This window comes from Haliaeetus leucocephalus, unplaced genomic scaffold, assembly GCF_000737465.1.
Source record: "Haliaeetus leucocephalus isolate CR32 unplaced genomic scaffold, Haliaeetus_leucocephalus-4.0 Scaffold506, whole genome shotgun sequence".
NCBI classification, from domain to species: Eukaryota; Metazoa; Chordata; class Aves; order Accipitriformes; family Accipitridae; genus Haliaeetus; species Haliaeetus leucocephalus.
In genome coordinates, this window is record NW_010972942.1 from 8089361 (window position 1) to 8115350 (window position 25990).

General features: G+C 35.5%; 1 protein-coding gene across 1 annotated transcript in view; it reads right to left on the minus strand.

Moving 5' to 3' along the window:
* Positions 1-25990, minus strand: part of CSPP1 (centrosome and spindle pole associated protein 1) — a 61835-nt gene that overhangs the window by 10889 nt on the left and 24956 nt on the right. Inside the window, exons 11-26 of the mRNA XM_010575901.1 lie at positions 25664-25721; positions 22510-22682; positions 21448-21566; positions 19704-19782; positions 19249-19369; positions 17214-17361; positions 14718-14870; positions 12260-12372; positions 11008-11157; positions 9624-9779; positions 8704-8808; positions 7540-7606; positions 5988-6108; positions 5169-5314; positions 4479-4619; positions 45-85 (exon numbers count right to left, since the gene is read on the minus strand). Coding sequence (XP_010574203.1) covers positions 45-85; positions 4479-4619; positions 5169-5314; positions 5988-6108; positions 7540-7606; positions 8704-8808; positions 9624-9779; positions 11008-11157; positions 12260-12372; positions 14718-14870; positions 17214-17361; positions 19249-19369; positions 19704-19782; positions 21448-21566; positions 22510-22682; positions 25664-25721 — 1891 coding nt within the window. The remainder of the gene's footprint in view (positions 1-44; positions 86-4478; positions 4620-5168; positions 5315-5987; positions 6109-7539; positions 7607-8703; positions 8809-9623; positions 9780-11007; positions 11158-12259; positions 12373-14717; positions 14871-17213; positions 17362-19248; positions 19370-19703; positions 19783-21447; positions 21567-22509; positions 22683-25663; positions 25722-25990) is intronic.

A 25990-nucleotide genomic window follows, 5' to 3' on the forward strand; every position in this document is an offset into this window, starting at 1 on the left:
ATATTAAAAAAAAAAACAAAACAACAACCCTGTTTTATTCTTACCAGTCCCATGGTTTGTGGGTTACCGCCAGAAGCAGAATCATCTTGGTCAACAAAAGCCACATAGACAAGGGACAAAACAATAGTATTGACATAAAAACAGTTAATACTAAGACATATTAAAATTTTTATCAGCATATTATTACAAAAATGAAGACTACTATGCATTACTTCTTTAAAATTACACACATTTTAATTAATGTTTTTAAAACATTTGAATGCAACGTTTATTCTGCTTTCCTTACATCAATTTAAGTAGAATCAGAGAAATAAAACAGAATTTGGTAGTATATTATTTCTAAGAACATTGAGCATGTGCAAGCCCTTCTTAAGGCTGGATTCATCAGTCTCTCCCAAAGAGCAAACATACTTTTCATATTAGAACTATATTATTCATCACTAATAAAAATCAACTGTTTCCCATCTTGTTCAAAAACAGATTTGTTATCCAGCAAAAGGAAGCATAACTATTTTTGTGGCTATCAAAAATCAGTTTTTTTAAGAAGATTTAATCATACTTCATTAAATGCTAAAATTGCACTAAATTGTGCTGAATTCTGAAAAAGTTCTCTATACTGCAACAGTCAGAACTACTTTTGTGCTACGTTTACAACAATATTGTAAACTCTTGTTATAGAAAGGTCATGTCCAAATGTTGACTGAATAATGTAAAAAACATCAATTTGTGGGAAGGCAGCATGCTTTAAGTCATCAGAGCAACACATTAGGGCACAAAAGGTTGCTGCATGAATACTTGGTTTCTCTCTTTTACCCTCTTATGTTTCATTTGTTGATACCCTAAGATCTTTATTATTTGAATTACTGCATCTTAATATCCAGCCACACAGCTAGCAAGAAATGTTTGTTTCATCATGTTCTGCACACTGCTGAATCCTAATGCAGCTGGAACACAGTACTGAGAAAACACACCAGGTAAAGTAACTTCAGATGAAAAGGCATTTAAACAGAAACCTACTTTCCAAAGTGCACCCAAGAACTCAAAGTTGACAGCCTTCTTACTATAATAAAGATGACCCTCCCTTCCCTAGCATAAGTATTTTGGTTTTCTTGCTGTCATCTTCACATACTAAAATTTACACGTCATATTTTTCTTTTATAAAAATATTTGTGAATTAAAAAAAAAAGTGGAAGTTAATGATATTCAGCATCCCAGTGGTTGCTAGTGCTAAACTGCAACACTTTAAACTCCATCTGAACTCCACAGCTAGGACACAAAAAACCCCAATAATGGAGAGAAATCTCTCTAATTTATCATTTTTTGTTTAAACTTGCTATGAACTAAGTAGAAAAACAAACCCATACTGTATCAAATTTCAAAAATTAGAGAGCTAAAAATGAATTACTTCTTCCATGATTAGGGATCACCTGAGCCATGTATTTCCTGACCCCACTTTGGGTTTTGTCATTATTTTTAGTGGTCTATCAAGAGCTAGACAGAGGGAGTCAGGAGTCTTATTTATATGTAGTGAAGCTAAACATTACAACAGTTCTGTAGTTAAAACTCATGGATACTCAAAAAAATATTTATTCTGTATTCCAGATATCTGTTTGCCGGAACAAGTTACTCTTCATATTTGGTTTAAGTCTTCAAATAAAATATTTATTAAGATAGTTTTTATTTCTTGCATCTCTGTCTAGCAAACTTATTCAGCGTGCAGCTCACCTTCTGTCTAGCATCAAAAACCATAGCACATAGGCTGTCGCTCCTCCTGGACTGACAACCAGCTCATTCCTGATATATTACTCCAGTCAAGCAGAGCCCAGCACTGCAGCGAAACAACATCAAACCTGCTCCTGCACCTTTCCCTCCTATCCCCCAAAATAATAATCATCCAGAAGTCTGCAAAAAAGACTGCCTTACAGGGACAGAGAAATCATTTAAAAAATTGGGACATTTAAAAAAATCATTACTTTCTCAAGTTATAGTTCTACTAATAGTCCCCATATTTCTCTTTTACATAAAGAGAAAAAAAAAAAAAGAAAGAAAAAGCATATCAGGGGGAAAACAGTCTATAAAGCATGTAAGGTAAAGAACACTTAACATCTAGTGTGGGAAAACAGGTAAGCCTTTGCCACTACAGCCTATAACATGACATTTCATCCACAGTACAAAAATACATATTACTTTAATTCATCTTTCTTTCCGCCTTAAATCAGACAATAAAACCACTCATCTATTTTCAGTGAGGGGAAGATGATGAACTTGTCTCCGAGGAGAATAAACTGGAAGTAGAGATACATGGCAACTAATTAATCCTCTTGCTCAGTACACAGTGACAGACTATAAAGTTAAATGATGTTGTAATGCAGTAGGAGAGAGGAAGAGAGAGGAAAGACTGCTCAAGGATCCTCTATAAGCATCAGTGGAAAAATGTTTTAAAAGTCAGCTGCTTATCTACCAACTAATCTAAATTGTCCAAGGAAATGCCTCTTTAGGTTGTCACCGTGTAAGCCTGCATTATCCATTTAGCATTAGCATATGGCTAAAATGACTGCTTGTCCTCAAAATTAATGAAAAAAGGCAAATTTGCTTTCTAGCTGGTGGAGGTTCCTCTCCAGACAACATTAAGTTAAAGCCTTCTCAGACTGGCCTATTGAAAAATATTCTAATGGAGGAAAAACAAAACAAACCCCCACACAGATCTCAGTTGAAGCTGGTGAACTATTATTCACCATTTCAGTCAATTTCAAAGGGGAATACTGAAGACAACCCTATACATTCCATTTAGGCTTTAAATGACATTCAAGAGATTGTAATTAAAACAGAAAGTAGTATAGATATGCTTATTTGCAACTGCGATGTTATGTTATCCGTAAGCAATATTGCACACATTGCTTGAACACCAACACATCTGTCAAAGATGGAATAGGAATCATTTTTAACAGTCACCAGGGTACCAAACAAAACACCCTACAAGTAACCGTCACCCTTCACATCTTGGTATCAATTTTGTTAATATTGCTCACATATGGGTCTATTAACAGGTAACACAAACGAGCCTCAAAGCATTTCCATTGGTAAGAGGCGGCATTCAGTTTTTCTAAAGCAGTATGGAAAGGTGTAACTATTTTCCTTTCGTATATGTTTGGGGTTTTTTGTGCCAAACTTTCACCTGATCTCTAAGGCTAAAAACAGTCTAAGGAGCAATCTGAAATTCTATGGGGTGTCTGTGGCAAAGGGGAGGAGCAAACAGGGGTGGCCTCTGTGAGAAGATGCCAGGGGCTGCCCTGTGCCAGGCACAGCCGGTACCACAACAGACCCACCGCATGACACAGCTGAGCCCATCAGCCAAGCTTGCAGTGCCTCTGTGAAAACATATTTAAGAAAGGGCAAAACAAAGCACAGCAGTGAGAAGTGAGGACAAAGGTGTGAGAAGCAGCCCTGCAGCCCCTGAGGTCAGAGGACGAGGAGGTGCCCCAGGTGCCAGAGCAGACAGAGATTACCCTGCAGCCTCTGGAGGAGACCATGGTGGTGCAGAGGGAAAGGTGCAAAAAGACAGGAGCAGCAGAGAGAAACGGCTGTGTACTGACCGTAATACATCCACCCACCCACCTGTCCCACCTTATGCCACTCATTGCATCGTTGAAGGGACCGAGCGTAACCCCTGGGGTGGTACCAAGGAAGGGGAGCAGGGGCATCAGGAGTGAAGGAGTGAAGTTGGGCCTGGGGAAGGGGGCAGGAAAGATGTGGGTTTAATGTTTGTCTTTTTGTTTCCCACTACTCAAAAATCAGTAATTAAATATTTATTTAAATTGATAAGAAACTAGGTTAATTTTCCCCAAGTGGAGTCTGTTTTGCCTGCAACAGCAGTTGGTAAGCAATCTCCCTGTCTGTACTTCGGCCAGCAAGCTTTCTTCTCCCTGTTTCCCCTATCTCACCAAGGGGCACGAGTGAGGGGACATGAGCAGGCGAGCAGCTGGGTGGGAGTTTGGCTGCTAGCCAAGGCTAACCCACCACAGAAATAAAGTTACTTTCTCTTCAAAATTTAGTTAGGCCAGTCTGAATTACAGAGACAAACACTGTTCCAAAAATTTGTATCTTGCACTCAAAATTGAGTTATTTGTATAGTTGCAACTGTAACTTTTGGAAGGGTTGAATTAACTCATGATATTTTTAAGTAACATCTAAAATAACTTGAGATACTGCTCTTTCATGACTGTTCATAAAAGATATCTGAATGAACATTACATTCAGGGAACCAAAGAGAAACAGTCACAGTAATTAAAAAAAAAAAAAGCATTCAATTATTTTACACTTTACATTATGACAGAATTTCAGCATTCTGATGTTTTACTGTTTTGTACTGCAGTGAACTTGAAAGGAGAAAAACTAGAGCTGGTGTTTTTTAATTCTTACTAAATTCAAAACAAATAAACAAAAATCATTGAAATTGTCTCAGACCATTCATTCCTTACCTTCTGTTTCTCTCCTCATTCTCATTCTGTCAAGTTTCTTCTGCTGCTCCCTCAACAGTGCCTGCTGTTGAATCTCTAGAGTCTGGTCATCTTTTGGAGGATCAGGATACATGTGCCTCAAGCCCATACACGTTTCAGAATCTAGAGCAAAGATACAAAATTTAAATTTTTCCCTAAACTCATGTTTCTGAAAAACATTTTTAAAAAACTAGCTACAAAGTCATAAAAATATTAAAAATAATCATAATGGCCAAGAGGATGAGCCACTTTAGCAATGATTTTACAATTTTACTATATTAAAAAAATATTTTTTCTGGTAAATGAGAAACAGGAAGTTACGCAGAATCATATTTTATTGGTGGGTAAAAATATCAAATTCACTCTACTTTCAGTAACATCATAATATCAAAGGCATAAGAAGTTTAAGCAGCAAGGACTGGAAGCTAAGTGAGTGCTCAAATGATAACTCAGCATTACAATGCCACGAACTGTGTGCACTTGAAGAAATGGCCACACAGAGAGATGTGCACACATACAAAATGCTGTCCACAGAGTATGTTGTATATGGGCAGTAGCTGTGAAGAGGCTGATTTTTATTTTTGTCTTTAAATCCTGGATGGCATGGAAGATGGAGGAAAAGAAGAGATGTTTCGCTACCTTTCTTCATCAATATCAAGAAGATCTACCTGCCTTTGTATTTAAGTTCATTAAATTCCCAGATATTCTGTATATTGACAGGATCTTGTGCCTCCTTTGATGAAGGTCGCCTTACTGGAGCCTGCAGACGAAGCCTGGCCATCTCAAATATGTCCTTTGGATTCTTCTCTCTCCTCCTGCTTGACAAGTTTGTAAAACAAGCAGAATATAATTTAACACTGTAACATTAATGAGTTGGATGGAAATACAATATTGATAAAGCAGGAAAATAAATTTGAAAGTAATGACACTGCAAATTGTGTTATAAAAAGGGATAACTTACTTAAATCAAAAAAGCCCTCAGACTTTACGGAGTGGAACTAAGACTGATGATCTGATGAGTCTTTTCCAACTAATTGGTATGATTAACTAATACATTTTGGAAGTAAACCAAATATTTTAAACAAAAAGGGTATGTTTTTCAATAAGAAAGAAAGTACTACCACAGCACTATGCTATTCATAAGCATTTTCATCAGCAGTAGTATTGCAGCTTACAGGCACAAATTATGTCCTAGGAAAAAAGGTAATGAGATAAAATTCTGCCTTAGACATCTGTTTTGGACTACCCTCCAAGACAGTATTGCAACTTCCAATCTTACCAGTACAGCCTTTCTTACACTAAACTTTAGTATGATTCTTTGAAAAACCCCATACACATTAGAAAAAAAGAAGAACATTTTATATACAAGTTCTATCTTTATATTTTCATTTCACTCATGTATATTAGCCAACTAATACTAGCTACTAATACACAGTAGCTTTGAGTTCCTGTGCAAAATCTAACTTTTAAAACTGAAGATGAAATTCTTACCGTGTAATCGGTACATCATCATCACTGGCCACATTTAGCAACTGTTCCTGCAGTCGCCTCTCTTCACTACGAAGCTGTTTCCTCATCTCTGATAATTCATTTATCACATTCTTTCTTTCCTCTGTAGTTTAACACAAATAATTTAAAAATAAAGAGTGTCAAAGACACTTTTCTGCCTACCTCATAAATGTAAGGTGAAAAAAAAAAAAAGAGATAATGAACTGTTAATTAAAACAAGGATGATACAAACACAAGAATTGCAGCATTTTATACACTAGAAATTAGGCCAGAGCTTGTATTTTGAGACAGCACAAGGACCAGACCCCCTGAACAGCAGAAAGCATCCAAACTTCAATTAAAGTGTTTCGCTGTATTTAAAAAAGGAAAAGCTGTGAAACACCAGCAAGTGGACGTTGCCAGTAAATAGCCTTTTTCTGAAATTAGCAAATCTACACAGTCCTCAGAGTCCCAGAGGCAGATGACAAGAACTGAGGTGGCATCAGCAAGCACACGACCTCATTTCGTTTCCCGACTCAAAAGTAGGCTGTCTGCTCAGTGCACTCTCTTAAGTGTTCAAGAGTTCCAACTTTAACACTTATTTTTAGTACGTGCTTATGTTGACTTTTTAGACCTACTTTGGGTCTAAGCTGTTTTTTTGTGCTCAGGACAACATTCCTCCACAAGTTAAAACAGTTTCATAAATTCCTTATTTTCCAAATAACACACTTAATAATTTGGTATTTTACTGACTTTTAGTCTGAGTCCAGAACCTAGCAGGCAAGGATGTTTTACTTGCTTAAATACTCAAACAGAAGATGTAGTTCATGTCTTTCTGAGTCAATCGATTTCCAAGAGCTGCATTAAGAACCACTCTGCCTTCCATTTAGTGGAAGAGCCGTAACTCCCCAGAATGGACCCAGGTACTGACTGCTGGAGTTTAGCATTTGTAGGACATCATTTACTGTTACATCCCATGTGTTGTTTCTTTTATACGTGTAAAAAAGAATCAGAAAAAATAGTGCTTTCCACCCACATATTGCCAAGATAACCAATATATAAAGAGCAAAGGAGATCCTCCCAGCATGTCTGAATTTTAAAACCACCAGTGAAATCTAAGAGGAAGAAGCAGAGGATTAGGCAGAATAACAAAGGAAAGTAGAATTTTAGAGTTAGGACTGCAGTGCTCACTACACATTGTTGGTCTAATCCATTACTCAGCCAATACAAAACTCTCCCATTTTGCAGTGTTCTGGTCACAGTGGTCACCAGTGCCCTGACTGAAAGATCCAGCACTTCCCATGCAGACTATTCCATTATCAGAGTTTTTAGAAAAAAATATTTCCTGATGAAGACACATAATAAATGCATTTTTCTTTTGTATTAATACTTCAGACATACCATACTAATACACTGATAATATTAAGACAGAGAGAGCACCCACATAGAAATGCAAACTTTGTAAGACTATTCCTTTGCAGGCAAGAAAGAGAACCGTAACTGAGAACAATTTCGTTGTAATAGAAAGCAAGCTTGCAGCAAAAACGATACCTACCAAATGCACGTAACTGATTTCTTCTAGCAGGGACAGGTGGAGAAGGAACCCTTGGTTGCGGAGGATCCTAGTAATCATAATGGATATGAAATGTTAATATGTCAAAGAAAGAAAATATAGCAGACATAAGTACATTTTATTTCCTTATTTTATGTCCAATTTATGTTAACTACCACTACTACTGGAAGACAGATTAGCAACCTTAGAGGTTATTAATGCCTAAGGGTTTTTAAATCTGACCTTTAAATGCATAATCCAAATTACTAAAATAATACCTATAACACACTATTCAGAGATCAAGACAAAGCTATACCAAGTACTGCAAAGACACAGAAATAAACTGACCTTCCTCCAGAGTATGCTTTACATTTAAGGAAAGCAATAGTTTTAAATAAGGTTTAAAGTCTTACTTAAAACATTTTCTGAAACTGCACTATATTTTGCCAAATTATCATTTTCATGGCAAATTCATTTTTTAAATTTTTAGCCCAGTTCACACAGACAGTTGGTAAAAAAACATTTCTAACAAAAAGTCAGAAGTGTAGCCAGAGATTCAAATATCATAGATGATTATTTAATCTACTCTTCACAGGACAAATTTATTTAAAAAAAAAAATTGTCCCAGGGAAGAGTAAATCAAATGGAAATGAGTGGTCTCGGGACCACTACTGTAACTCATTCGTGATGCAAAGAAGAAAGTGAAGTGTATTAGGAGTTATACACTTTTTGTAGCTTCAAAAACATTAAGATAAAACAATAATGTCTGTAGCTAGGAATCAACATTAAACTTCATGCCTGAGCAAAGTTCTTCTCTGAGTGAACACAATGAGTTGTTATATTAGATGTAAACTTTCTTATCCTAAACCTTGAGATCGCTAGACCTTGGTAAGCTGGACAGAGTATCTACACTCAAAAATGAGGTGCTTATCTCTACAGAAAATATACATGCAGAAAAAAATTAAAATACACACCCCACACACAATTTCAATACTTTGAATAAAATTGAACAATAAATCTCAGAGCTGTAAGACTGGCTAACATAAAGACTGTCTCCTGTTATTTGTGGTATCCCAGTAATAACTGGCAAACATTAAAAACCTGGTAGGATTTCATACACTGCACTGTCTTAAATAAATCAGTAAATGTTGACTATAAAAATCATACTTGTGTATAGTAAGACATATGGCTCTCAGAAGAGGGAATCCTTTCTTCTTTTCTTATTGATTTGTTCTGAAGAGCAGGAATGATGGGAGAAGGCTGCCTTGAAAACTGCGAGGAGGAAAGCAAGACTGAAACTATGTTCCTATAGATTCTGAATAAAGTATTATTTTGGACAGAAAGAGCTTGGCTAATATTTTTCATTTGACAGAAAAATGCTTTTGCTTATCTTATTTGAATTATTCTTGTATTTAATTTGCTTTCAACTGCATAAAATTACTGCCAAAATTACTTCATGTGATTTTATTTTCTACCTATAGTAATTTTAATATCTTTTTTCTATGTAGTTTTTAAAATTTATGCTCAAGTTACATATCTTTTTTTTTTCCTCTAGACACTTCCATGGCATCTTGTCCATTTTAGAGGAGCGAGATGTAGACATTTCTAGAAGAGAAAGAGTTCTATAATTTACTTAGATTTTCTCCATCAGAATTCTATCTGATGGACTGCTTACATCATTCCAGGTCAAAAGAAAATAATTAAATTACAAAGAACACCGTTGTTAAAGATGAACAGTCCTCCAGTCCTCTAAATTATATAAGCTTATTTTTATTTGTATTTGGACCTCAGGAAAAGCAGGCCATGGTACTTCACAGCAGATATAAAAATCAACTATAGAGTGCAGCTTGCTCTTACTTGTTTTTACTATTTTTTTTAACACAAATTTGATCAGCAAGATAAGTTTCCACTGTAGTATATCTGATTTTTCAATCAGCTGTTCTCTGTGTGTCCACTAAGTGTACCATAGCTTGATAAACTAAGAGGTGAACAACACTAAAGGTAGAGGTCTAAGAAATCATGCAATTTCTTTAAAACTCAGTTATTTGTAAAAGTTAGGAAGAAGTATTTGTATCTTAGAAAGTCACTGAAGCATACCATCTTCTTTTCCTCTTCCATCTTTCTTTCTCAAAATATTGTCTAAGTTGTTCGTTTTGCTTTTCTTCATTTTCTTTTCTTCTTTTTTCTGCCTCTTTTTGCCTCTCTTCATCTAATCGAATTATTTCTTTATTTTTTAATCTTCGCTGTAACATAAACATTATTAGTACACAAAAAAGACTCGACATTATTAAAGTTTTGCTTTGTTTTTCTTCGAGAAGTTAAAATTACACATCAAAGTGATTAGTATGAAATGAAAAGCGTATTTCATTAGGCTAACTTCAAACATTCAAATTAAAAACTATGCCATGCAAATATTAAACATCTGCAGTCCTGGCTCTGCTAACATCATTTAAATCATTTAACAGAATTCCTAATAACTTCAGTAAACACCAGTTTGTGTCCCCAGATCTGCTGCCAGTTACGGCTAAACTGTAGGAGTCATTTCCAAAAATTCAGATTCAAAGAAAACATACACACATGCACCACCTATCAGAAGCACACTGAGAAAATTATCATCCAGTCTCAATCTTAGTCTTGTGTCTGTGAAAAGCGATGATACCAGTTAGCTTCCTACTCTATACTAGACCAGTTCTATTAGCGAGAAGACAGGACTCATCCAGCTAACTTGCTCATACTTGAGAAGAGAATCTAGAATATAAGCCAAGTGTTCTGTCTTAGAAATCTTCAAGTCCTACATCCTGAACTGATCTTTCATAGTCCTGCAGGGTACTGAAAGGTTTTTCCATCTCTGATGGCCTTGTGTCCTTTTCCTACAATTATTTAAGATATTCTGAGTTATGCAATTTCATTCAATTTTCCAAACCTGATAAATAAAGCTTTTGGGTTAGAATTAAATCACAAGTTTACCTCCATGAAAAGTATTCATTAGATTTGCTTGGAATTCTTTCAAAACAAGCAGTTCTTATCTCAAAGACAAATCCTGACCAATTAAAAAAAAGGCTTTACGAAATCTTCCTGTATAGCTACATCCAGAATACAAATAATTCCATGAGCTAGATTTAAGAGGCTAACAAAAAAAAAAAGTTTTGTTTTTAAATTCACCAATGTGACAAAGCTTTTTATTGGTCTCACAATTTTTTTTAAAAGGAGAGCACCACTGTCAATTATAAAAAGATACAAATTTTCTTAAAAGAGTTAACAGTACTTCAAGTAGTAGCATACCATAAAGAGTTAGAAGCATGTGCTAGTTAATACAATTTTCTACCTGTCCTCTGGCTAATGTAGACCCTTTTAAAAACAAAAGACCAATTCACAGAACACTTCTCAGTTTACCTTCTTAATCTAGAGGACAAATATTACAAAGGGTTACTTTAGGATGGAAAAAAAAGTCAAGGTATCAAAATACTACACCTCCTCCTCTTTCTTTCTTTTCTCTTCTTGTTCATCTTCATATGCTTTTTGAATTCTCATCCTCTGTTCAGCTAGTCGTTTTTCTTCTTTTTCTTCTTCCATTCTAAGTTTTTCTCGCTCTGCTTCTTCCCTACGTCTCTTTTCTTCAATCTGGAAAATAAAGCAAAGAAGTATTGACCTGTCAATAGCCAGCAATAATCTGATGAAAATTTACCACCATGATCTTCTACGGACTTTTGCAGTACCTACCTGCACAATCAAAGATTGTATGGAGCAACTGAAAGAATTCTAGGGCCAGTCTTACATTTCAGCTTCAGAATTCCTTTAAAATCAGATGATATTTTACTATTTCTTCTTGGCCACTATTTACTGAGCCACCCTCCAGTAAGAACACTAATTATAAATGCTGCTAATAAAACCTGAATATTTCCTAACACTTACTCTACTCCGGATGAGCCAGAATTACATTTTTCGTCACTGATTAAATAATGGAAGATGGGAAACCAAAACAAAAAAGACATAGCAATTATCTTTTTCCTTTCCACAATTATAATATTTTTAGACACAGTGCTGACTTACTGAAGCCAAAGGTCTGCCCATTCTTTATTCTTTTTGGCAGCACTATACATGGAAAAAAAAACTTCATCTTTTCTTTTTAAGAGATCTATATCAAACCACTGCATGACATTTGTACTCTTTTAAGTTATCTAGGATTTCCTTGATATTGATATTTAATTAAATTGATACTTAACTGTTGTGGCATAAGATTATATGCGAAGTATTATGGACAGAAGCCAGAAGCTGGTAGAAGAACAATCACGTTTTATATACCCATCAATAAATAACTACACTATTATTGTCTCACTGATCACCATTTCATTCTGATGAACATGCATTTGTAACACATAGACATCCAAGGGCAAACATCTTTGTTTCTTCACATATTTATGTATGCAAACTTGTACTGTATGCACAGTTTTAGAACTCAATACTGTATTTAGAGAGCTGTACTTAGGAAAAAAAAGACAGAATCTAGATTAATGAAGCCAACTATTAATAGCATCACTTTTATAGGCATTTCTTACATAAGGCAAAATCTGAGAGACTCAAGAGCTCTTAGTATACCTCTTGTATACAGAATTGGCTATGATTGGATAAGGTCTTTGGTCAGCAGTATCTGATGATTTACTTTGACTGTAATCTCTCTTTTTAAAGTTTATTTAACTAGACAATAACTGGTGTGCGTATTCACCTGTAGACGAAGAAAGTTCTTGTATGACTCCTGTCGCTTAAGATGCTGTGGAGATGGTGGTTCACCGAACACATTACCTCGAGCAAAAGGAGAGGTCTGTGCAAATGTAAAACCTAAAGGGGCAGCAGGGTGGGGGGGTAAAGATAAAAATCAAAGCAAATTTAAGACAGAAAGCCAGAGTGAAGAAGCAGGAATCTGAGATACTTGTTTCAAAAGGTAGTTTATGACAGCCATAATTCAAGGCTACTGCTGAAAGCAATAGCTGGGATTAAAAGTTCTTATGTTGTCTGCCTAGAACACCATCAGGTTTTAACTGCTCAACAAATAATGTCCAAGCAAGTTGTTTTTTTACAAAGTAACGCCTATAAAAGTCATATATTCTACTGTCCAATCTACAGTTTAGTATCTAAAAATGTTATCTGTAAGTTAATTAGAATAGCAATGATTTTACATCTCATAACTTTACTGCTTGCAATTACTCTGGCTTAGCACATGTAGTTCTGTTCTTTAGGTTTCCTCACTCTTTAAAACCAGAACATCCTAACAGAACAAATATTTAGGTAAAATAGCAATGGATGCTACAAAAAACAAAGCTCAAAACTGGCAAATAAAATTCTAAGCAGTCAGAAAAATTGAATTCTGCCAGTATAAGATGCCTTCCATACTATGAAGTTTGAAGCATCAGGTCTCCTTTAGCCCTGAATTAGGAATGCATCATAACCATACAGTCCCAAAAGCTCTAGATAGGAGGATTAACTCAGATACCACACAGAACAGGTTTTGCAGAACAGGATCCCTACAGGAAGCAGAGGAGGAAGGAAGTAAAGCAAAACTAGAGTAAGTTGTGTTAACTTTTCAGCTGACACAGCATGTTCTTCATTCATATCACGTCTGCTCCAAAGGACAGTGCCTCAAGGATGTACAAGAGCAATAGCTCCACTGAACTGAGATGAACACAGCTGTAGCTGTTCTCATGTCCCCCCCTTACATTTTCCTACATGGTGCTGTACCACCTAAGTCAGATGAAAATAGAAATAACACATACACTTATTCCCATAGGAATGCATGTGCTTACTGCTACAGCCTAGCCTTAGAAGCATGTGCTTGCATACCAAGGAGTACACTTTGAGGTTAGTGTTATTTTTCCTTACATGGAGTCACTGTTTGAATGCTTCCAAAATATAACTAAATTTACATGTGGCTCTTTCAGGATGGATTTACTTCATACAGATATATTCCATGCAAAAAAAACAGAATTAGGTTTATATACCATTTGAAAGGCATGGACACGAGACAGAAAGTTACTGTGGAATGTATCAAGGAATGAACTTACTGTGTGCCGACTACTATCCTGCAAGTTCCTCTTTTAATGGGGTGGTATAAAAAAAAGAACGCACAAACAAACAAAACAAAAACCAAAAGAACAGAACCACCAAAACCTACACAAAGCCACTTTACTGCCTGACTAATCAAATGGAACGTGCAAGACTATAAAAGTTCCCATCACTGATCTGCACCATGTCCTGATACCAAAGTAAGTGATCTAACCAGGGGGCAGTTTGCTGTTGTGCATTACTTCATTGGCCTTGCCTGTTTCACTTCTTACTAAATGCTTAAATATACACTGTACTAGGGATAAAGAGCAAGAGGGGGGACAGAAGGAACAACAACAACAACAAATTATTCTACAGCCAGTGGCCAGGACACTGAATTGCAATTGCGTGAAGTAGATCCATGCCCCAAATACCATGTAATTCTTTATACAGAAGTGCAACAGTTCAGACATGAGAAAGAAAAGCGGCATCTAAGCTGAGTTGAGGAGACCGCCAGTGATCCTGGCCTTTGCCCATCCCAGACTAGGGGCAGGTCTGGAGTACCACAGCTCTCTCATTCAGATGTCTCACAAAACGTAAGAAGAGAAAGATCCATTAGTTTTTAAATAGGAAAATAAAATAAAATCCCTAAAACCTGGAGGCAGTGCACAGGGCTGCATACGTACCCAATTTACTTGTAACTTTTTAGAATTTGTTAACCTAGTTATTGTACCAATTTCATCTTAACCTGTAACGTGATACATCTGCAGACCCTCCTCCTCCTTTTATTCCACCTTCTCTCCTACTATACAGTTGTATTTTACTGTGTCATTTAAAAGCAAAACAAATATGTATGAAGATTTGATTAGATAAGACTGAACCCAGAAAACTAATATACTGATCCTGATTGTTCAGTGCTAAAACAGTTACTAGTTATCACTACTGACAAGACAGATAAGAACATACATTTTCAGTACACACAGTGACAGCAGTGAAGAAGTTTGGGAAAGAAGCATGATACTGACTTCACAGGTAGAGAGCACTAACACTATCATAGGACTACTAGAAAGGAGTAAAGAAACTAGAGAATTTTGATCACTAAGACCTATAAATAATTAGAGCTGTAATACAGTATTCTTAAAAACCTGCTATTTTATTTGTAGATGCTTCTGTGTTCTCAGGTCTTGGGGAAGCCAAACTTAGGTCAACAGATACAATAGCCCTTTTATCTTCATATAGTCTTGCCTCTGGATTATGATATGCATCTTCGTTTTGCTTGTGCATCATATTCAAGTCCGCTAAAGGAAAGGGGAAATAACTGTTTATTTATAATATTTTATTCTCATAAAAGGCACGTTCACCATAGATTCTCAAAAATACAGGGATTTTTGAGCAGAGTCCACTTTTACTGGGCATACTAATTATGGGAACAAAAAATATAGGACAAGAATACAGGACCTATAGGTGAAATACTAGTCATTAGGAATTCACTGATTAAAAGATTTACTTTGTGGGTTTTCTTTTGTCAGGAATGATTCTTCACAGCAAACCTCCCCTCTTCCCCACCCAAAAATGCTATAGAATGGAAAGATAAAGAGCTCAAAGACAAAAATGACTGACAAGTCTGTGTTGACAAGCATGTATTTAGAAACCACCCCTTCTTCTATTTCCTTAAAGCTGTAAAATACTTTTGAGTTTAGTTTTGGTATTTTAAATACTGAATCTCTATTTGATTACCATTAAGGGCGATAAGCACAACTGAACCATTAAAGTGTATTTTGGTCTTCATGTCTTTAGTAATAATCCAGGTGCAGATTTCTGTATGTAAACCAAACAATGTCATTCAACGTTTTCACCAAAATTTACATGGTGCCTCTCAGTTACCATAAAAATCCTGATCAGTGTTAATTTCAGCTCATTTTGAAGTGTTACCAAACTATACCTAGAAAGCTAGTTTCAAAACAAAAAAGTACTACACAGTTTTCAGATTATCTTTTAGAATAGTTTCTGATAATTATGAATAACTGTAGTCATTTAAGCCCATAGATTCCAAGAACTTTAAATTACATCCCTCTCTGTAAAGCTGCCTTTGCCATACATCAGAGTGTCAAAAGCTATTTACAGACTTTTTCAGGAGGATGAAAAGACAAGTCACACTGCATAAAAAAGAGGCATGGCAGAAAGCATGTTATGTTTCATGACATTTGACTCATAACTTATCCCTCATGCTGCTAAACTATGGTGGGAAAAATAACTTTACATGTGTAATTCAGGAAAACAAGCTAAGGAACTTCTTTCACGTGGTTCCTCATTTACAGAGATAAGCTTCTGAGCAGGAGATAAGCTTCTCAGCAGGTATATGCAGAGCTCAGGCTAATACAACACACCTACATTTTCCTCTGACCTACTCTACTCTCACCATTGTAAATCCTAGAGAAAGAAGCCAGACACTTAAATGCAGTGCCTAAAGTTAGGCAGTGTGAACACCTCTATCTGCTCTGGGGATAAACACAAGCTTGGATCCTCAACACAAGCTTCTAAACTTATTATTTGGGCCCACAACCTTTAAAAAGCATTTAGACTTTACTCCCTACCTTCAAACTACACTATGAATTTAGCCATATGTCACTCAGGTATCATAAAATTGAAACTGATTATTTATATAAAAAATGTTATCCAGTAACTGTTCCATGCTTTGAAAATTCTCATATTTTATTACCGGGAGACATATTTTTAAAAGCTAATCAGAATTCAACATCATCTTCCAATAACAAGAAAATAAATTTGTTTTACATTAGAAATCAGTAATTATAAAATTGTAAGACTCACTCACTCAGATGCGCAAGAATGAAGAGAGCTTGCACAGGTCAAGATTTTGAAATATACAAATCTAATTGTGCCTAGTGAGTACTGTTTTTATTTTAGATAAACTACTCCTGCAGGGTTCACTAGGAACAAGGATCAGGAATTTGAGTTTTAACCTTACATCTATCTCCGATTTACTGCAGGGGTGGATGAACAACTTGCCCGGATCATAGCTATCTCCATGCTCACTACTCCCATCTTGTATAAAACAGCACTTAGAAAAAAATAAACCTTAAAAAACATTACTGCTGACTGCTATTTATATAGCCATTTACAAGCAGTGTTACTTGGGGAAATTTAAATATTCCACTTAGCTTTATATATATAAATTCAAACATGCTTCCATTTTCCATGTCACAAGTAGAGATTTCTAAGCCTAGAAGTTATTTTAAAAAAGAAAAACAATTAAAAAAACCTGTTCCTGGAAAATGTTTAAATAAAAGTCTTCACAACAGACTTTAGCACAACTGTATTGAAGATGATTCTAACAGCTTGTTTTCCTCCTTCTCCCTTTGTTACCATGTTGTGTCTTCATTTATAGTTGACACATCCTGCGTTTCTCATTTTGTTCAAATTGTACTCTTTGAATGATTCTACAGAAATCAAAATTACTCACTTAAATATTCCTTGAGTACATCTGCTTGAAACAAGTATATCTATTTGTCAATAAAGGGCTACCAGTGTTACAAAACAAGGAATAACATCTGAATAGAGCCCGTACGAGAGCAAGAAAACATCAATCTTGAAAAGACAACCCATAATTTTGGCAAACATACTTATCAGATTTCCTTTTGCATCTCTGAGAGGAGCACCACCACCACCTTTTCCCCAGGGATTGTAATTCCTCATTTCTGCTTCTAACTTGGCTTCATAGCGTTCCTTCTCCTCTCTCTCTTGTCTGCGCCGTTCCTCTCTCTCTCTTATCTAAAAAACCAAGCCAGTTGCATGAAAATATCTCATTAAGTATAATTTTAATAAAAAGTTAACGGAGCAAGCTGAATGCTATCATTACCCATTCCCCCCCTCTACATCAAGCAAATTGCAAACATTTCACTTCCTATACTGCAGACAGCGCATTGAATACTGTTGTCAAAATGTGCATGTCCAGTTGTACATAATCACAGAGAAACATACAGATTCACATTATAAGACTTCCAAGTTCCAGAAATGTTCACATCCAACACTTGCAGTACATCAAAAGTCCCATAACTTTGGTCTTTGATACAGAATGTTATACTGCCTGGAAATTAAACAGGCAAAATTCTACAATATTATAGCACTTGCTTCTCTCAATCGGGTACATTTTGTTTAACCAAAACTTAGACTAGAGATGACATGAGATAAAGAAAGACTCCTAACAATAAATGCCTTAATAGAATGCTACACAATTCTGTAACCATTCATGAAATAGTTTTCTGCAGTAATACATGACGATGTATGTAAATAATGCAGAACTGTTCATATGGTTTGTTCTTCCTTTTCTTCAAAATCAGGTTAAATTTATATAACTAAATCTCCTAATAACTTAATGTAGCATTTATAAAGAGAACAGCTATTTAAAAAATCCCATCTTCTATTCAAATCTTTTAAAACATTAGCTACCATTTATGTAGCTTAAACGTATTAAACTATTTTTCTTAAGTTTGTTTCTTCTGTGCATTAGATAAAAATTTCCCTTTATCAAGTAGTCAGACAATTCTTAAGAGATATAATGAGTCAGCACAAAGACCCATCTAGCCCCTTTGACTGTTTACAAAAATGGTCACAGTCAGGTTTGTCTACAGGAAAAAAAAGCAGAATACTTTCCGTTTACTTTCAACCATAAGCAGCATAACAACTTTGAAACACTGTATCATGCCACATTCATTAGACCTTTACGTCAAATTGTGCAGTCTCTCACCTGGCAAGATAAAATTTATACTTAAGACTATAGTGAGAAAATGCCTTCAGAGAAGTGTAAGTGCAATATCAGACACTATTCCTAAATGTTTATTTTATTCTTAATTTGACCTTGATTGGCAGCCTCTCCTTTATGCACAATCATAATTAGAACTAGACTATTTTTATAGCAATTATTTACCTCCACTGAAGAAATACATAAAGAAGAATAAGGTAAGAAAATGTTAGTGCCACTGAACTAGGTTCTAGCAAAATCTCTTGTGAAATAACATATCTTATCACAGTCAAGTACATTTTATAAATATAAATGCCCACAAGGTGCAGCAGCAAAAGGCCACTAAAATGAATAGGGGACTAGGACGTCTACTGGAAGACAGGAGACTCAAGAAATTTGTCTAGTCTATCAAAAGTCTATCAAAAAGGAAGCTGAAAAGAGATAAGACACCACCTACAAACACACTGGAAGTAAACATTAGGGAAGCTTTTGAATTAGTATCCAAACGATCATGAAGAACTTACTGAAATTAGAGTGTTCCTAATTATTATAGCAATAATGTTCAAAAGCAATCTTTCAATAGGAATATCAAAGCAATAGAACTCATTGCTTTTAAGATGCAGGTTCTTATGTTTATGAAAATAATTATGTGAAACTCCATGCCTGGAACTAATCTGTTTGGTGTCAGAGGCTCTGCCTCTGACAAAAAATTGAAGAGCTTACTGTCCACCTGAAGAGCTAAAATAAGCTAAAGCAGGGTCAGAGGAATGGGAGGAAGGAAGTGATGAAGAGAGGGAGAGTTAAGAAAGCTTTTTACTTGTAAACTAAAGAAACATCTTTGAAAGAGTACTACAGTTACAACCATAATATATTAAAAAGTAAAAAAAGAAACCATCAGAAGCTTTATCACTCAGTACCTGCTGTTGTAATTCTTGTTGATAAGACAATGTTGCCTCTTTGGAAGGCTTTATTTTTTCTTCAGAAAATACTCCTATGCTTCTTTGTCTGTCTCCTGTATTCCTCTGTCCAATGTTACTTCTGAATTAAAAAACCACACATATAAAAGGAAAACATCGTAGGGTCCAGAGGGGTTTAAAAAAAATAAAATAAAAATAAAATCCCTGCCTGAAATATTTAAGAGCTGTTGTTTTCCACAGCCTGACAGTTTATAATCTCAAACATTTTCATAAATCCATATAAAAATAGGAGTTCACTGAATTATTGTTTAGATAGAAATTCTTAATTAGAAGTTTGAAGAGTTGTCTAACACACATTATTTCAAAGGCATATCCATTTTTAGCAAAATACTCCCAACATGAAAAGTGCATCAATACAGATAAAAACAAAGAATACAAATATAGCTAATACTTACACAGATTTCTCTACTGGGTCTTGGCCTAAAGGAGGATCCAGGTTAGGTGTGGGTTGCACTCCCACCATACCTGTACCATCTATACAGTAAAAAAAATTACTATTTTAAATTTTGAATGCTCAGATATAAACATTTACCGCTACTTAAAAGAACAGAACTCACTGCTCAAACTCTGTGACTGCTGAATTACAAACAGGACTCTCAACTTCTATAACAAACTTAGCTAATCCTTAATGCCCTCTAAAGCAAGAAACACAATGCCAAAGTTCAAACTGATTTCTTAAATTCAACTAAATCCCTTTAAAATTTACAAATGTCTTCATTAACATATTCCACAATGAACTAACAAAAAGAAATAACTCGCTTAATGTAACACTTGTCCTCATGCTTTCCAAATGCATCCTCTATTGTGAGGAGAGCCCCATTGCCTCCTGCAGAAATGCAGTGTATTTGGCATCTGTACTCTTACTGAAATAGGACCTGCAGCACTCTGCCACAGCAGGGCTTAAAATTACTGTGCATACTACTGCTTGTGTTCAAGACAGTAAGAGATGCATCTCTAAAACAATTTCACACTTTCAAATTTTAAGCACTAGCAATATTCCAACTTACGTTGTCTTAAAGCTTGTTGTCACAACTCTCATATGTGAATTTTAAGTATTAGTTTCTTTAATACTCTAAACTGTAAGCCACTTTACCCTACAGGTTATATTGATAAAAGGGTAAAAAAAAAAAAAAAAGAAAAAAAAAAATGTAACACCAAAATAAAACACAACCCACCCCCCCCACCAAACAACCCCCCCAGAAACCCCCAAACTTCTGTGAGTTGAAACTGTGCTCTGAAAATAAGCTTACAAAGAAAAGGTAAAAAAGGTGCCTGGAACTTAAATAAAATAAAATAAAATAAAAATAAAAGATTAAAAAATAAATTAAAAAAACAACTAAAAACAACCTTTCTCAAACCATAAGCTATTACATTTCAAGATGGGGAGAAATTTACACTGGAGAAAAAAAAAAAAAAGGAAACTAAAAACTTTTGCTCTTAAATCTCTAGTGTTCCTGAAATTCCACAGTGGATACAAATCTCATTCAACCAACCAGTAAAAGAGTTATTATTGTAAAGATTTTTTTCTCCTTTATTTTAACTTTTCTATAAAGGTAGCACAACAACTTTTTTAAAGTATTTCTGTTTTTTCCTCTAAAAAAGCAAAAAAAGAAAAAAACAAACACCACACAATCCAGTCCCTCACCACACACATCACAGTTGTTTCACTCATGAAATCATCACGAAGCAGTCAAAGAGTAGAAATAAAAGTTAGTAAAACAAAAAAGTTTGATTACTTCATACAGATCCTTTAAAAATATTTAAAATTATATTTGAAATTGTAACAACACCTAAACATGTAATCAATTATAATATGATTTAAGCAATTTTAGAAAATAATGTTTTGATTATCAAAACCATAAAGAAAATTATCTGGGAGGAGTAATGGCTAAGTAGCTGAGACTAGAGCTTGTTCAAGCAATGAACAAGACTTCTGGAAGCCATAGCCCCTTTTGCAGTTGGAGAAAACTACTTCACCCAAAACCAGTATTGGAAAAAAGCCTACTCTTCATTCAATATACATCTAAGCAATGGGTTTAAATTACTGTTACTAGTTCTACATTATTCATCATTTAACTAGATTAAAAGCAATCATCTGAATCACTCTATCAACCAATCCACCTAAAATCATCAACTTACAATATGCAAGATTGGGATCCAAAGGATTCCTAACCCCGTAAAAGTAATATGCGTCATCATAAGGTGTTCTATAATTGTCTGTCAAAATTGGTGGTGGAGGCGGTGGCATCGGTGCAAGCCTTAAGGAAAAAAGCAACACAATTTTTTGGTTTGTTGTACAACTGAAAAGAGATCACCAAAAGAAAGAAAAAAAAAAATCACCAAAAGAAAGAAAAAAAAAATCACCAAAAGAAAGAAAAACACCAAAAGGAAAAAAAAACCACCAAAAGAAAAAAAATTCACTACATGGAAAAATCCAGATTTATTCAGCCCAAGACCTATCAGTGCCATGCAGGAACAAGATACAGTAAGTCTCAGTAGGGAATTAACCTTCCCTTAGGGAGTAGTACATGAACCCACACTATTCCAGAGATTTAAAGAACACAAACCAAGCACACCTTCTTTAACTTGTTCAGTTAATGATACTTACTGGTTACATCAGTAACAGTAAATAACACAAGCCAAGGATTAGTCTCTGGTCAAAGGGCAAGTGGCACAGCACAGCTTCAGCCACATGCCTGAAGCTCCTTCTCTCTCCCTAAACAGATTAGTCTCACAGTTTAGTGGAAGCTGTCCTTGCCTACACTGTATTCTTGAGCTTAGCCCTGAGACATGGCTTAATTGATAGGGGCCAAACTCATACTATACCAGCCTTCTAACAATATGGACATTGCTGGGCATATGCCCCAAGCATCCTCGCAACAAGGTTCAATATTACAGGCACGGACATCATTCCTACAGCACAACCCTTATCCTGCACAAACATCCTCTAAGAAAGAGCTGTCTTCATAGATAACCCAGCCTTCCCAGATTTTTAAAAAAAAAAACTGTGAAGAAATAGACAGTAAAAGTTTATTTCAGTGCAAAGTAGTTTAGTTTTCTGTTAATTGTCAAAATATTATTTCTACCTTCACTGGTTCCTTGGAGAAGGATTGATAGCACCACTGAGCTCTACCTTAGCAGTAATAACAGGCTTAACAACAATCTTATTTAATATGCAAAATTAACATGACGGTGAAGCACCTAGGAGCTGCTATTTCACCAAGAGTGCTGGCTAGCCCCCTGTGAAAGTCTTCATTCACTGGAGATGCTGGAGGGACGGGCACTGGAGTTTGGAAAGCCACCCTAGGCCTTTCAGGAGGTACTTTCTCTTCAGCAGCTCGTGCTGTCAAGCCAAACTGCTTCAATCTATTTGGCTGAAGAAAAAAATAGAAAAAGAGAGAGGAAAAAAGTGAAAACAGTTACCTTGTTATTACTAGGAAATATTCTGAACCTTCATTTAGGTCTCATTAAACACTTGAATGGGTCCCAACTAGCTGTTCAAATTTCTAGTAATTGCATTTTTTTTCTCCTGAGGAATTACTGGAAATCTAATACTACAAGGAAATCTAGCATATTTATTACAGATTTACAAAATCCAACCTCTACAGCAGGTTTCAGGAAGTATATGGTTCTAGTTATTGTCCAGAAAAAAAAAGAAGTGTTTCCACAGTTGCCTGTAGTACAGGTTATCTACAGCTGCCAGTTTCCTACACAAACAGTATTCTCATATTATGCATAGGAAAAGTTTCTGAAATCCCTCCCCCTGCCACAAGATGAAAATAGCTCATAATCAGTAAAAACTAAAACCAACCACATACTGAGACTTTTTCCAATAAACATTTCCTTGCAAAAAAATTTTTTTAAGTTTCTTTATTAAATTTTTCAACCACAACAACTACAAAATTTTAGGGTTTTTTTTTTTTAAATAAATGTATCAAATGTTTATTGATAACTGGCAGCCTCAGAAGAAAGGCAAAGGCAAAGGCAACATGCAAATAACGCAAAGGCATGCAAGTCCATTTCAGAACTATCTTACCACACCCAGAAAGCCCTTGCACCAGCTGCTATGCGTTAGTATTTTAATGTTTGTTTAAATGAGTCAATATAATAGAAGACCAGAAAAAAAATCATACTTTGTCTCAGTAAAACAGAATTTGTTTCTGAATTTACTGGTCCTAACATTGTAGTGCTTCAGTTAACATGCATTCAGACGAAGTAATACCAGCAACCAGCTAAATATTAAATATCTAACAGCAAACCATATACCCTACAATATAGAAGTATTTCAGCAAAATATTAAATGTTTACCTCCTCATCACTTAGCTGCAAGACAGTATATACAAGGCAGTTAGTACTCACCAATCATGAACTACAGCATTAAGATTAAAATTCTCAAAATCTAGTAGACATGCATATTTGTTTATAACATTTAACTTCAAATTTCTAGATGTGAATACAAAATTAGATAATAGATATGAGCTACAGCAATTGAAAATTATAAAGCAGTCTACAGACTTTTTTTTTTAACTTGTCTTTTCAAATCCAGTGTCTTGAGCAGGAGAACATTTAAAACAGCCTTTCTTACTAACAAGTTTAATGTGAACTGCTCCAAAGTGCCCCAGATTTCAGCTCTGTAGCTAATTTCAAATGTGACTATGGTACTCAGTTCATCCTGGGGATTGTGTTATTTTAAACAAGAAGTATATACAACAGTCTACATTTACAGATTCTTAATCAGGCATTGCTATTTAACCAACCTGTAATTAATCAAGAAATCCACCTAATTAGAATCCCTCCCCAGGAGGCAATTTAAAGCTAACAGTGACTGAAGCTTAATGAACATAGCAATTCTACTTAATTGAAGGCTTTCAGCTAAATTAACGGTTTTAAAACATTATACGTGCCCTAGACTTGCTCTGGATATAATTTTGTTCCTATAACAGGCACTTTTTAGTCTCTGAGATGCATAGCGTATATAGAGTGCTGCAGCACAGCATGCTTCTGCCTAGTCAGCTTTGATTAGACAAAACTGTTTACACCAACCTTACACCCTGCTGTGCCAAAAGAGCTGGCATCCTCTGCTCAGTTTTCTTCTTTTCCTGCCTGGCTCCCAGCTGTACACTCCATCCCTCTCCCTTTCACCATCTGAATTCCTGATCAGCCAACTGACCTCTCCAAGTCAACTAAAGCAGCAAAAAAAGATTTAGATTTTTGCCAGCTAACCAAGCTGAATCAGTTCGCAGAAGGGATCAAACAAGCACCACAGATACTTTAAGCAGAGAAGGTAGGAACATGCAGCCAGACCACTTGTCAGTGTTCTCCCTCCCCATTTAGGAGTAAGAATTTTGATTCAGCTTCATTGCTTATCTACACGCATTCTCAGTCTCCTGCCTCACATGCTGACTAATAGCATCTTACAGCTATTCATTCATCTTCATTTTCTAAAAAATAAGAGCTCCTTTCACCTCTGCTGAACTCTCCAGAAATGGCACAAGTTTCTTTCTGTGTTGTAGCCTCCCCCAAAAAACAGCACCCTGGTAACTGGTTAAATTAATAACCAGTTTATTCTTGCTTGAGAAAGTTACCCATCCTACATGTCCAACAGCAGATCTCTACTGCACCCAAGATACAATGGCTTCGGGCACTTAGCAAACACACATGCAAATCATACTTGTTCTGCGACAATCAGTCTGCTACCAACGTTACTAGTGCTGACAATCTACTCCTTCATACATGCTAATCAAAATTCTTAGTACAATAATCACCTTAGAAAGGAAGTAGAGACAGTAGTAACTCTGCATTAAGTCTTACAAGCAACACAATGTTAAATATCTGGCTTTTTACAAAATCATTATAAAAATGCTTGTAATGCTGAACACTACATTTGATAGTTAAAAAAGAATTACAAATTGGAAATTAAAAATTGCTACAATAAGATCAACTTGGCTGCAAAAGAACTGGATTTTTTTTTTAACTGACAAAGAGCAAAAACTTCTGTAGCATACTTTGCATTCCCAAAGAAAAGTTACTAATGCATGCATGTACAGGCTACCACTGGACACTAAGTATTTTTTCCATTATACTCACTGCTTGTACAAAATTTCCACTTGGTTACAGCAATCAAAAAAGGTTGATAACTTCCATGAAAATATCCTCCTCTTAAGCTGAAAGCACGTCTAATGAGTTACAGCCTTATCATCCTTGGCTTCAATTTTATTCTATACTAATGCCCATTAGAAAAAAACACAACATTTATCATTCTGTAAAAGCCCTACAGAGTTTTGTGACTGGGCAACCACAGTGTACATGTAATAAAAAAAGTCTATATAGGTGAAAGAAAGTCCAAGTTCCTTACCTTCTTTTCTGGGTCTTGAGCTCCAGAAGCAGCAACTGAGAGCTCAAGTTCCTTCTCACTGTTTTTGTTTCAAAAAAGAAAAAAGAAAAAAAAAAAAAAAATCAGAGAGCGGTAACAACTATACTCATTCTTTCAAAGCACAGACCTCACAACCCTGTAGTTAAAATAACTCTGAAAATACAGGGTAACAGAAGACGTGATTTCACTTGATTTCTTCTGGGGCCAAGAAAGAAGGGCACTATATTATTTGTAAACAAACAGAATTCTCAAGAAGTATCTGGCTATCCTCTAGGCCACCTAATTCCAACTACCATAAAAGGACAAAGC